The sequence below is a fragment of the Mastigoproctus giganteus genome, chromosome 4, assembly GCF_048544385.1.
Source record: "Mastigoproctus giganteus isolate SK-2022 chromosome 4, ASM4854438v1, whole genome shotgun sequence".
NCBI lineage: Eukaryota > Metazoa > Arthropoda > Arachnida > Uropygi > Thelyphonidae > Mastigoproctus > Mastigoproctus giganteus.
In genome coordinates this window covers 45788622-45803419 of record NC_143578.1, presented here as the reverse complement: position 1 = coordinate 45803419, position 14798 = coordinate 45788622, and the positions used below count along the sequence as shown (strand labels likewise).

Sequence of the window (14798 nt, the reverse complement as noted above, 5' to 3'; positions counted from 1 at the left end):
TACATTGTTTCCTCCTTTTGTTAGTGTATTTTCCAAAGATATTTTGAACAGGTGTTGATGTTATTATTTACATTGCACATTAGCATATATAAAGCTATATTGCAGTGTGTGTATTACATCTAACGAAATGCATGTTCGTAGGCATATCTGCACAATTGCTTGTTCCTGGGCCAGTTTGCATATTGTGTGGTCTGAAAAACTGTAAGTAACTCAAGGGAAAACTCTGATTTCTTCCACCTGAGATCAGCTAATTACAACTCCGATTGAAGATGCCTTTACAGGTCAATTTACACAACTGTACATACACATATCAGAGAGCATAGTTGATATTGATATGGCATGGACTCTGTACAATGTGTAAAATACTGGTGTTGGAGACAGCACGGTGGTCACTGATGTGGTAGACACAGTGTGGTTATGTGTCTAGAACCTTTATGAGAAATTCAGATTGACTACTATCAGAAATGAAGACCACAAAGGAAAAAATCACAGGATTGTTGGTTATTGCAAAGCAGATGAAGTTAAAAGACAAAAGAAATGTAACTATGCTTTCTGTAATACTGAAACTCAAGTAACAACAGAAAAGGTTGAGAAGGGGGACAAACTTTCAAATTGAAAAGCCAGTCACTATTTGTGAATATACAAAAAATAGGAGTGTGCTATAGACAAAGCGGACACTACTCTGCTAGTTATTCATTCAGTTGAAAACCAGTGAAGTGCTGGAGGAAGTTGTCCCCCCCCCCAGCTTTTACAAGTCTCATTGGAACCTTCATTACCTGCAGTTTCAAAAGAAATTGCTTGTTCAGCTAGTAGATGTCCATTAGAATTAGTAGAGACATATGATGCAAGAAAGCAAGCTTATACAGCCTCAGCCAAAAAAAAAATTCCCATTCACCCATCCATTTGCTCTAAAAGTTTTTTTCCAAACTATCAACTTCCACAATTACAGATGGAAGTTTGTTCCAGCAATCAACTAACCACTGGCTAAAGGCAAATTTCCGCACATTTATTCCACAACAATCTTTCCTCAATTCGAATTTATGCCCCCTCAGGTGTATAATCTGAGCAAGAGAAAAATTTCATCAGCATTGAGCCTGCACAAACCATTAAAGGTCTTATACCTCAATCAGATCATCTCGCAGGTGCTTAGTCTCCAGTGGACTTGACGCATTATAGCCTTAGCTGCTCATGCGCCAAAAAAACTGAAACCAAACCAAACCTAGTCTCTAGACACTGCGATTTGCAGAACTTAAGCCTTTCTTGGTAAGAGGACCCCTTCATTCCCCTCACCATTCTCATTTTCCCTTCTCTATAATTATTCTAGCAACTCTAAAATGAGACCTCCAGACCTGTATTCAAAGAGTGGCCCGACCATTGCCTTATACAAAGGGATTATCACCACCTTTTCCCTACTAGTAAAATTCATGTATATCATTGACAAGACCCCATGACCTGCTCTGGCAGCCTGTCTGCACTGCTCAGAAAACTTTATATCTGACTGCACAATTACCCCCAGGTCTTTTTCATTTTCTACCACCCTGAGTGTAGTATCACACAGTTGGTACATTTCTCCAGGGTTGCTGCTACCCATATGCAGTATTTTGCATTTGTCAGTGTTGAACTTCAGTTGCCACTTCTCGGCCATTCTGCCCAACTTTTCTAGATTCTGTTGCAGTAGCATACTGTCATTAACAACCCTGCCAACCTACCTTTGTATCATCTGCAAACTTCCTATATAAGAATGTTCTTTCTAAAAAGACTATCATGTTCAGATGCAGAAGACAGATTGAATGTCTTTCCCCATTTTGTGATTTTTAGGTGAGAAGCCAAATAAAAAAAGAACTGCAGTATTTAATTGACAGAAATGTTAGAAATGAGGGAAAAGGAACAATTTGGTATTGTGAGATATGCTTCTGAAAACCAGGATTTTGAAAGTTTCAAGAAATACAAACACTAAAAATTGTATAAATAATTAACATTTAAAATGTCTAAAGAGTTTATAAAATGTTTTACCATGAATTTTTATATATTAGATCCTGCAAACCCAAGAATAAATAATTTTTTACCCTACCCAAGAAGGTAGAAGAAATAATTCTGTACTATAAAGGGTTAATACCTTATTGTCAAACAGTGTAGTGCAGCAAAATTAAGCATCTCAGAATAATTCATTTTAAATTTGAGGTTCTTCATTTATGTACTTTAAATTATTTTTTAAAGTTCACTAAGGAATCAAATAAATTTAAGTGTAGCTCACTAGCAAGTCTCATGATTCCATTGAATAATAATAAAGCTGGTTGTTGCATTACTTTGAACTTTGATGAGCTCACACCATTTTTGAGTGGTGTTCCGGGGCAGGAGAGTCTAATGCAGCCACAAGCAGATCAGAATAGTCAAATTTTGAAGCAAATTGAAATTATTCTTTTGTGAATAATTTCAATTTGAACATTGTATTTGCCAGAATTATTTAAGACTATGCTCAGATTGTTATATTCAGAAAGTCTAAATATGAGTATTGCAAAAGCTATACTTGGATTGGAATTTACTTGTAGTCCCCCCCCCTTCCCAAGAGAACAAAACAGTTTTGTACTTGTCAAGGCTAAGTTTTAAGTCATTGTTAAGCCAGATGTACAGATCTGCAAGTGAGTCAGATAAACTAGATTTTTTAAGATTGTTGGCATAAGTTAAATAGCAGTATGTCATTGTCCATTATAATTTAAGGGATGTCCAGATCACTGCATGTAAATACACTGGTGTGCAAAACTTAAGGACCAATCAGGTTTTCACCTGTAGCTTCTCATAGGAGTGGCCTGGATATGGAAAAAGCATACCAAAAGAACCTCGTGAGTTACAGAAATGATGAAGGAAACAACACTGACACAACAACGGAAACAAAACAGTACAGAGGGACTTTATTCAAAAATGGCAACATAGCACTGGCTGCCATGATACAGATGCATCACTGCCAAAGATGGAACAAAGGGAGGAGGTGGTCCTCAGTAGGAGATATGGCCACCTATAATTCCGATGCAGGCTTTGCGCTGCCTATCCATACTAGGGCTTGCAAACCGGTTTTATAAAACCGGTTAAATCGGTTTTCATATTGAGTTGTTAAAACCGAAACCGAGCTTCTAAAACCAGATTCGAATATTTTCTTAGTTAGCCCTCGAATATAGTTTTTTGTTACGCACATTTTCTTTTGTTTGTTCGTTTGTTTGGATCGTTCAACTGCTTTATGTTTTAAACATGTTTTTTTATTTTATGTTTAGGTACGAATCTCATGGGCAAGTGATCTAAATCTAGGAGGGGTACCTTTTATCTTCCCACCTGTATTATGGCACGATGCAGGTGAACTCATTTACAACTGAGTGAGTCTTAGCGATAGCGAAAAGAAAATGCTCAACATTTCTCCGTTCCATCTATCTTGTTCGTCAGGCAAGTTATGGAACGCGCCTTATTGATGGTTACCCACTAGAAACAGATTCGCTGAATATTGCATCAAATTTCAATCGTAGAAAGTTTTTTGCTTCTTTATTCCTATTAAATTTGCGATCAAATGTTCTCCAAAAAGCAGCTTCACCAAATTTAGCTTTTATGTAATTTTGAAAATACAATAGATTTAATTGGGGGGAAAAATTGCAAGTAAATAAATAAAAAATTTCTTTCGTGAAAATTTTAAACTTGCCTCGTTTAGACTCTTCATTCAGTGCTTGCGGGAGTGACGCATAGTATTGTGCCTTTGTTATCTTCAATATTTTTTTATTTAAAATTGTCGGTGATATAAATTCCTACTAATTAATATTTATTGCTCTTAATATGTCTAAGATGAAATCAAATGTATGGAATTATTTTGCTCGAAAAAGCAAAGATGAAGCACAATGTTCGAAATGTCAGAAGATAATGAAGTCGTCTGGAGGATCTACATCATCTTTGATGTTGCATTTAAAGAAAATGCATCAGATTGACATTAAACAAGATGACAGTGAACCTCCCGTAAAAATGGTAAGAACATTAGAAAATTTTATCGTTAAAAAATCTATGGAAGAAGAGATTTCAAAATTAGCTGCTTTAGATGGATTTTCTTTTAATTCAATTGCCAAGAGTGAGTTTATACAATCAAGCCTTCACCTTCAGAGAAATAAATACAATAAATTACCACCAGCCTCAGTGAATGGAATTAAAATTATGGTTCTGAATTATTAAAAAACTAAGAAAGAAGAACTCATTCAGCATTTCAAAAATTCATTGGTTTTGGATGCACGGTATTCATTGACTCTAGACGAATATATGTCTATACAAAATAAAAGGTATATGAATATAAATGTGCATTCAAAAGACAATCGTTGGTTGTTAGGTCTTATTGAGATTAATGGTTCACTTGATAGCAGAAGAACTGAGCAAATTGTGAATGGACATTTGAAGGGATTTGGTTTGAACTTGGATGAGGATATTGTTGCCTGCACCACCGATGGAGCAGCAATGATGATTAAGTTTGGCAAGCAAATTACGCCTAATCATCAACAATGTATAGTCCATTGTATACATCTGTCAGTTATAGATGTACTTTATGAAAAAGCAATCAATTATGGTGCCACAGTCTCTGAGTCTTCCAAAGACAATGAAAATAATGAAGAAAGTGTGATGATGAAGAAGTTGAAGAAAGACAGCAAGGCATGCTTTATCAAACCGACTTTACCGTTGAGCTCATTTATTTCTTCAATCCAATGGCCAATATTGCACAAACTATTAACAAAGTCAGAAAAATTTGCAAGCTTTTTCGAAAATCGCCTGCCAAAAATGACATATTACAAAATTTTGTTAAAGCAAAATTTAATGGGAAAGAATATAAACTTATATTAGATTGCAAGACTAGATGGGATAGCACATTCTATATGATTGAGAGATTTCTGAAATTGAAAAATTGCCTTCCAAATGCTCTATGTGCAGTACTATCAACTGAAGCTGTGTCTGACAATGACTGGAAAACCTTGAATTGCTATGTGAAACTTTGCGACCAGTTGAAATGATTCTGAAGGCTATAACCTCAGAAGATACAGACTTACTTAAAGCAGAGTCTTGAATAGAATTTCTGCTTGCTAAGCTTGATACAGCAGAAAACCCACTTGCTTTAAAGTTTCACCAAAGCCTTTTGCAGCATTACAATGCAAGACGAAATTGCCAAACTGTGGCTTTGCTGAGCTATCTACACGACCCCAAAAAGTTTAGGAAAGAAGATTCAGGTTCAAGAACTTTTGATTTTTCAAGTAAGCAAGTTTTGAAAAAGCATGCTGAAGAGATTTATCAGAGATTATTTGCAAAACATTCCGAACGAGTCTTAGCGTTGAATGAAGAAACTGAAAATAAATGAACTGTTCTTTTAGAAGAAAACAAGGACTCGTCTTTCTCCGACGTTGGAGATACACTCATGCGAGAGTGTGATAGCGTAATAAAGAGATTAACTGAAGAGCCTTCAAAATATCCGAGTGAATTGGAAATCAGCAAAGAATTTAAAATTTTGGAGGCAACTAGCAGTAGAAGTGAAAAGCTGGAGAAAGTTTATAGAGCACTGCTGACCATTAAACCAACAAGTGTCCAATCTGAGAGAGTGTTTTCGATCACTGGTCTCTTAACACAAAAATAAGGTCAAGTCTATCAAGGAAAAATGCTTAATGTACTGTGTTTTTTAAAGGATCATTTTCAGAAAAAAGCTGAGCAATAAATAGTAAAGTAATTCCCCAAGCTGTTTTTTTTTTTCACATTTTTATTTATTTATTATTATTATTATACGGCTTATTATTTTTTTGTTTACTATACGAGAAGATAGTTTTTATTCAAAGGATTTGAATAAAATTTGTAATTTTGTATAATCTCAAGCTGGTTATTTTTTTGGAGCACTTTAATTTTTTTATTTTTTTTACTGTAAGAGGTGATAGATTTTGTTTAAAAGATTTGATTAAGATTTGTACAATCTACCCAAGATAAAATAAATACCTGTGTTATAAGCTTTTAATTATTTTCCCTAAGTCTGAGAAAATCGGTTTTTAAACCGGTTTTAAGAGTAAACTTCGGTTAAACTCGGTTTTGAAATTTCTCAGTTTTATGCAAGCCCTAATCCATACTTAGAACAATGTTGTTGATAAGTTCTTGCAGTGCCATCTTCAGCTGGTGAACATTTTCTGGTGGGAATGGAAGTGCCACTAAGCATCTCCCCAGAGCATCCCATATGTGTTTGATGGGATTTAGATCGGTGGAACGGGCAGACCAATCCATACAATGTCCTCACTTTCCAAAAGCATATCAACAGTTGCAGTGTGATGGGGTATGGCATTATCATCCATAAACACGAACTCAGGGTCAGTGGTACCTTGGAACAGTTGCAAGTGGGGAAGGATTACCTCAGTACATAAGCATGCACCGGTTATAGCACTGCCTTCCAGTATCTGGAGTTATGTATGCCCATCCAAGATAACACTTCCCCAGACAAGAACACCTCGACCGCCATATCGATCTCTTTCAGTGATGTTTGCGGGGTGATACCATGTGCCAACCTCTCACCAGATTAGCTGACGTCCAGAATCACTGCTGAGACTGAATCTACTCTCATCAGTAAAGAGTACCTTACCCCATTGCACTGCTGTCCGGTCCTTGAGTTCGATGCACCACTGTAAACGGTGTCTCCGATGGCAGGTGTTAAAAGGACACAGCGTACTGGCCATCGGGCAAATTATTATTATTATTATTATTAGCTGTATGGTGCAAGGAAGCCCGAGGCTTATGCTGCACCAGCCAAAAAAAAAAAAAAAAAATTCCCTGAGTTACCCTGAGAGAGAGAGAGAGAGAGAGAGAGAGAGAGAGAGAGAGAGAGAGAGAGAGAGAGAGAGAGAGAGAGAGAGAGAGAGATGTAGAAGGGAATCACCAAGAGAGAGAAGAATGATGATATCCAGCTCAGGACCCTGGGTGTGCCAAGCCCATACTCACCAGATGTGAGCCCCTACAGTCCACCTTTGTGGAGTAGCCTGGCCACAGTAAACTGTGATATCTTGCATCCTGTGCAGCTGGTTTGCAATGGATCCCCATGTCTGGTGTCGGTCCCTCTTGGCCTCTAGGAGTGTATAGCAGTCATCGTTGGGCTTTTTTTTTGTGGACGACCACCACTGGTCCTTTGAACAGCTGTACCTGTCATTCTGAAAGCAGACCATGCACGTGAGACGATGCTATGGGCGATACCGAACTCTGCAGCCACACTCTTCACACTTCGAGCGTCCCAATTATTCAACCCCGGGTAAAGTCATCCAGATGTTGTCTACTGGCCATTTTGTTGTCTGTAGCACTGTATGAAACCAATCGAACGTCTGTAACAGTCTTGCTCACCATTCAGTAATTTGCACATAACTGCTGAACTGCTGCTTTTATCTGTTTATGTGAGCCCTCTCATTACGATTCAAATTTTTGCACGTGAAGCATCTTTCTACTGAACAGCCACAGTTATGCAAATCGCCACAGGCTGTTTTGTTTGATTTTGTGGTTGTAACCTTTAGAAATAGTGTTGGTAGTCCTTAAGTTTTGCTCACCATTGTATAAGTATGAAGTGCAGGCAGAACAGAGTATTGATAGTGTCCAGTCCATGAAACGTGTAATCAAGGATTCGACACATATTTTGAAATGTTATTCTGATACTTTTCAGGGTAACATATAATTAGCAGTTAATCTGAATACAGTGTGAGAACAAATAACATGGTCTTTTTTTACTAAGTACCATAGAATTGCATTTATAGGATTGTACACTCTTAATTGCAAAGAAACTGTAATCCCTTGTTTTAAATATATTGCAATTTTATATATATACATATAATAATAATCTATTTTTTTATCATTATTAGAAAAAAGTTCAAGGGGAAGGAAAAACAGGTCATCCCAGAATGACAAAGATAAACCTCTTCCGCCCCTCCTTGCACGTGTTGGAGGAAATATTGAGGTATATAATTTAATTTTCAATTATTAGAATTTTAAAAATAATATCATTCTTAAATATATTCATTAACTAAAGTTTTTAGTCTTAAAATTTTTTTCTGAATGTACTCTGAGAGAACAATATTTTTAGGCCAGCCTAGAAGTCATGTTGTAAAAGTTACTTTTGATTTGAAATTGTGACAAATGGTGAATTTTTATATTATCGTAAGGAAATTTAATATTATTACAGTGCACATAAAAAATTTTAATATTATTTACGACTAATGAGAAAACACAACCTGGCACCTCCGTAGCCAGGTGGGTAGGAGCAGCAGTGCACAGCACATGCTTCTTGATTAGACCGAGCCCATGACCACCAAATACGGAGGATGCAGAAAGGTCAGGGAATGACCACCGCATATTCCCGGAGCAATATGGCCTTAGTTGCTAATGCTCTTTAAAAAAAAAAAAAAAAAAAAAAAAAAACCACACAACCTGGAATGCAGCCAAGGAAAGATACCTGTTCAGCGAAAATCAAAACTGACCAGCATAGCAAGTTTGGTTTCCTAATAATAATTAAAAACCTGCTTGCTTCACCAATGCATAACTTGTAAATGGCAAATAAATTTAAAATTTCCTTACACTGTGTTCAAGATAAAAGGAGAAATAAAAATAGTCTGCTTCACAAATGAATAAAATACAGGGTCAGTTTACTGAAAAATAATTTGTGCACTTTAATTCTTGAAGTCACTTTCATGCTTATGTTACTGTTGTTACTGTTTAATTCTTGAAGTCCACTTTCATGCTTATGTTACTGTATTAATGTTAATATTACATTTACATGATATAATTTATAACATTTAATGAATTGTTCAAACTGGTGTTAGGTAATTTACTTCTTGGTAAGTATCTCTTATCTGTAAATTGACATATAGCACACCTGTATATTCAAATATTGCAACTGGTTTTCATCTCATGCTAAGCATGAGATGTAAATTAGTCTACGGTTAGCATAGACTAATGTCTATGCTAATTGTCCATGCTAAACTGCAACAATAGGAGGCACATGGATTTTATTATTTAGAGAGACTGCCTCTCTTAATATGTGTGATCCTTACGATTGCTGAAACATCCAAAGATAGCACTAATTTTTTTTGTTAAAATAGTTTTGAAAAGCATTAAGCTACAGTTATATGTAATATGCATGACTCCCCATTTCACTTTGTATTGTATATAGAATGCACACAAACACTGACATAAAAAACAAGATATGCAAGTAGGAAGCCAGTGAATGCCATTTGTTAAAGTTCAAGAGATTGTGATTTTACAAACATGATAATATGCTACAAAAGATTTTTGAGGAACAGAACAACTGATTATGGTAATGCTTTGGAAAATTTGGTTTGTCTGTATTTGTGTTTGTGTTGATACAGAAGTTAATAGAGAGCCTTGTTAAGGAAGACACAGAAAAACTTTCTGAGAATGTAAAAGGAAGCATGGGAATCATCCATTTCTGTTGTGAAATTGCATGAGGTGGGAATGTTCAGAGAAGAAAACAGCTGTTAGAAGAAAGAACCAAACAGAAGAACTGGAATAACTTGCATTAGCTTTTTCATACCTGTCAACTTTTCAAATAAAAATGAAAAGTTTTCTTTTCTTTCTTTCGTACTCCAATCAAATTTGTGTTACATACTTTGGATTTTTTGTTATATTTTTTCAATATATAGGCTCAAAGCCACCTAAAATGTTGGCTTTGAGCCTGTATTGATATTTTCTGTACTGTTAATACCACATTCTTATTATATGCAGCACCGGCCACAAGCACGTTCAACTGGTTCTGTTGAACAGGGCCCTGCTCCTAGTTCTGTCAAATAGGGCCCCGTGCACAAATGGTCTAAATAATAATATCATCTGCGTCTTTTTCGCATTTCTATCAACCAGCCTACTGCTGTCTAAATGTCTAGTTACCCACATTATCGTCACTCCAAGAGCACTTTCGCGAGTTGACTTCAAAATTACTCTGAGTGTGTACTTCATTCTCAATGTGTATGTTTAAATAGTTTCCATAGAATGAAGAAAATTTCCATCTAATGAACGGATTATGAGAGACTTAACTGGGAATGCATTGTTCGCACCTCTGGCCTTCACGCAATTGAGGCAATTAGTGCTGCTGCTGCTAAGCGTGAATTAAGAGTCAAAGGGATTACCATTCTTCAGCTTAGTGTTACTCTTAAAACCTGTCCAGCTGCCTGTCCCACATACCCAGAATTTGTGCTGGTCATCTGATTGGTTAACGTTTACCAGTATTCAACACAGCAGGCAGGCAAATAATTCATTTGAAATAAATGCAGTACATGAAATTGCAGACTTACGTAATTTTCTTATTATCTGGATCTAGTCAATATGATTTCCATAGCCAGTCAGAGGATTGAGAAGATTCCGACACAGATAATAGCCCCTAGTTAACCTGTGTTGTGGTTCCCCTTTACTCCGACAAACGAGCATACGTTTTTCGGAGAAGTGAATGATCCACGCCTTCCAGTAAATTTCTCCATCTATGTTTCAGTAGCTGAATATCTGAGTGATTCCGACATTTTGAAACTAGTATTCAAAGTAGTTTGAATACTATGCAAAATTATAGTTTCACTTTATAGTTTCCACGAAACTATGAAGTTAAAGTAGCAACATGGGGGGGGGGGTGGCGATTGAGTCAACTAAGATACAGTCAGTCCTCGTATAACACGTGTTTACACTACACAAATTCGATCATACACGATTTATAAATAGGGGAACGATATCTTATATAACACGAACCAAATTCGCTTATGCACGATTCGCCTTGGTGTTTACAAGAAATGGCAGTCGAATGCAGAATCACCCCCAACCGAATGCAACACGATAGGAAAGAAGAGAAGATTCTGAAAATGTATTTATGTTTTTTATATCAGTGAAGGGGAAACACATTTCACCATAATAATGTAAAAACCAACACAATTCCAACTATCGGTATAATCGCAAATGCAATTAGATCGAGTTTACTACCAATTTATAACAGATTCCAATAGCAGAAACGCAACTGGAAATTGTTTTTATTGTTTTGTGGTAGTAACCCCTAGAAATGTGAGGTGTTAATAGTGTATCTCTGCCTTTATGGTGTTGTTTATTCAGTTGCTACACGTGCCCAGCTTTGTTTATGTGTATCAAGCGTGCCTCCTTGTTTTGTAATTGTGCTTTATTCCCTAAAAATGAATAAAATTCTTGATTAAAAGGTGTGAAAAGGAAGCATCCTGGTGAAGACACTGCAGATTCAGAGAGAAAAAGAAAAGCAATATTGATAAACAGAGGCAGACTGGGTCAAAAATTCTTACCCGGGAAAATTTATAGTGGCCTCATACTATGGTTTATGGCCAAAATCACACCGGCCCACCGGGGTTTCCCTGGTAAGGCTTATGGCCAGTCCGCCTCTGTCGATAGAGAGAAAATATGAAATTGTGAAACGCTTTGAGCGAAATGAATGATCACATGATATTGCACGTGCTACAGACCTAAATGAGGCAATGCCGAGAATTACAAAGAATGCAGAGAAAATAGAAACAACTTTCATAGCAGGAACAACTCAAAGTGTAATTAAAATCTATAAAATCCATTAGATTAAGACACAAAGAATTGGAAGAGATGGAACGGCTGTTATCTGTTTGGATAGAAAATCAAACAAAAAACAAGTTTGCTTACGATAGAAGCAAAAGCATTAGCAATATTTTATTACGTAATAAAATACGTAAGTATTTTATTCGTAAAAAATACACACGTATTTTTTATTATTTATTATATTATAATAAAATATAATATAATAATAATAATAAATATTATAAAAAATTATAATATTATTTTTATTGCGTATTTTAATCGTTAAAACGATTAAAATTACCCGATTATTTATTGTGTTTGGTAATGTTTTGGATACAAATGTGTGTTCAACCTTGGGTGGTCGGCACCTAACCCTACTTTTCCCATAGGGCCTGTTGTTTATATTGCACGATTTTGCATTGCACGGGGGTTTCTAGGAACACAACTATCGTGCTATACGAGGACTGACTATTATATAAACTTTACGAAGATGAAATGTTGCCAGATTTTGAAACTTTGTCGAGTCTTTTGCTTTGTAGAAAATGTTCTAAAATATAATGGCATACAGGCAATAATTTAAAAAAAAACTGTATCACCAGTCTCCAAAAAACTAGCGCGAATTAAGGATGATGGCTAAAGAACTTGATGTGGAAACTATAAAGATTTGTCATGTGTTTGGGCCACGATGTAGCTTGCGGACAGCAATTCCAGGTTTGGGGAATTATCTCACTTTGTGCAAACATTTTGAATCAGAAGTTAAATATTCTGGATTATTAAATCGACTTTTAATCTGGAATTTCGTAACCATTTAGCACTAATGATCGACATCCTGCAGGTCTCTTACCTTTCAGAAGTTTTACAGAATCACTATGGTAAAAGCAGATAAATTAATTATTCAAACTATCAATGCTATTGCTAATTTGAAAAATTATGAAGAAAATTATGAAGCTAAAATTGAGAACATGTTGAAGTGGAAAGAATTTGAAGGAATCAAAATCGAAAGTAAGAACAGTAAAATTACCTTGTGACAAGTTATTAAATGCATTGTTTTATCCTTAAAGGATGAGTTATTAATGAACAGAGAGTGATTTTAAATTAAATGCAGAAAATAATAATACCATTGAAAGAAATACCATTGAAAGAAATTTTAAACATGTGCTACCAGAAATCGTGGAATATGAAAGAACTTTCGTCTCGGTGGCAAGATCGTGAAAACCAAATAAGAAATTTGTTTTCTGATAAAATATGAAATAAAAATTTAACAGATATTTATTTAAAGTATACCCAGTATAAAATAAAATAAAATAAAATATTTCCAGAAGCTTTCGGAACTCGTGTCCCTTTCTCAACTGACAGAATTTTTTTTTTGAATACATTACAAGCAAAGTGTGGCACGTTACTCATTCGTCATTGTTGTAGCACGGACGTGTGCTACCTTGCGCCAGTGATCATCCATCAATAAAACGGTTGTCTCCAGGATTGGATGTATACGCATGCCTTTTTGGCGATTTAATGCCTTAGGGTTGTTCATTATGTTTAGTGACTCTAGCCATAGGCGGTGGCGAAAGTGTCGCGCGTGGTCCACTATCTCAAAGTCGCGCTTGGGGTCAAGATCGTGGTTGGTAGCCCAAAAATGTTCTGCAAGCGCGGACTGGTCAGTTTCGGCAAGCCGGATTGCTCTGTCGTGTTCCGTGAGGCGATCCTGGAGACGTCTCGATGTCTCACCTACGTAGCAACTGTTACAGGCCCTACAGGTGATACGGTACACTACATTGCTGCGTAAGACAGGTGTGACAGGGGTCTTCACACTGGAGACAAGTGAACGTAGGTTCCTACCTGGTAATTGTACACATTTTATGTTGTAACTTCTCAGGATCTTCGAGATACGTCCTGACACTCCTGGATAGTACGGAATGTAGGCGGATGATATGCCGACTTGCTTCGGAGGTCTTGGGTTGGAAGTAAGTTCTTGTGCCTGTAACAAGCATCTGTTTAGTACATGGGATGGATAACCGCATCTGGTTAAGTCCGCCTTCACACGGGAGATCTCGTTACGTCTAATTGTGTCGGTGCTGGAATGGCTCCAGGCCCTGGAGAACAGGGTGCGGGCAGTGCTATTGAGATGGCTTGGAGCGTGGCCGGACCCGTAGTTGGTGAATTGACCGCACCACATGGGTTTGCGGTATACTGAGGTCTCTAGATGTGGGCCTACGCGATGCACTAGCACGTCCAGAAACGGGAGCGAACCGTCCACCTCTGATTCTACAGTAAACTTGATGAAATTGGATAGAGAGTTGAGGTATTCTAGTAGTACCGTTTCAGAACCACGTGGTATTATGGTAAAAATATCGTCGACATATCTACACCACGTTGTAATAGGTGTAGGTGGGTTCTGGTGTATCTGCTTCTCCAGATCTTCCATGGCGATGTTAGCTACTACGGAACTGACAGGGGCACCCATAGCAGTGCCATGTACTTGTTTGTAGAGTGAGTCTTCAAAGGTGAAGATGCTGCTAGAGAGGCATAGGTTGAGGGCGGTACAGATGTCATCAGTGGATAGTGACGTCCTGGATTGGAGGCTTAAGTCGCTCTCAAGGAGCCTTCTGGCGCAGTGCACGGCCTGTTGGACGGGAATCGAGGTGAATAAAGAAACCACGTCAAATGATGCCATGACAGAGTTATCAGGGATTGAAATGTCCTTAATGGTGTTAATGAATTCACTGCTGTTTTTAACGGTGTGAGATGTATTACCTATAAGAGGCGAGAGGAGGCTCGCGATGTGTTTGGACAGTTCATACGTTGGGGCACTGCAGCAAGACACTATAGGTCTGAGAGGAATACCCGGTTTATGGATCTTTGGTAATCCGTAGAATTGTGGTAGTTGGCAGCCAGTAGCACGCAGAAGATGGTGAGTCGCGGTCGGGATCTTCTTATCTTTAAGCCATGCGTGGACAAGTTTATTAACATTTGCTTCCAGACGTTTCAAGACTTTAACGGGAGGATCAGGTAGAGGTTCATATACGTTAGGATCGAGTAATAGGGCCAAGGCTTTCTCTCGGTAGGCTGATCGGTCCAGCACAACAGTCCGGCGCCCTTTATCCGCAGGAAGTACAACGATGGAGTTGTCTTTTCTTATAGATGACAGGGCGGCACGTTGGCGGTGGTTGAGGTTTGAGCACGTTTTTCGAGTGTTGCGGAGGACTGCGGCAGTCTTGAATTGGATC

The 14798-nt window shown here is 37.3% G+C and overlaps 1 protein-coding gene across 3 annotated transcripts in view; it reads left to right on the top strand.

Annotated features, from left to right (window-relative positions):
- Positions 1-14798, top strand: part of LOC150086692 (ATP-dependent chromatin remodeler CHD5-like) — a 683856-nt gene that overhangs the window by 560964 nt on the left and 108094 nt on the right. For all 3 annotated transcript variants that reach the window (XM_090372691.1, XM_090372693.1, XM_090372692.1), the window contains one exon: positions 7878-7972. In XM_090372691.1, the coding sequence (XP_090228817.1) occupies positions 7878-7972 (95 nt within the window). The remainder of the gene's footprint in view (positions 1-7877; positions 7973-14798) is intronic.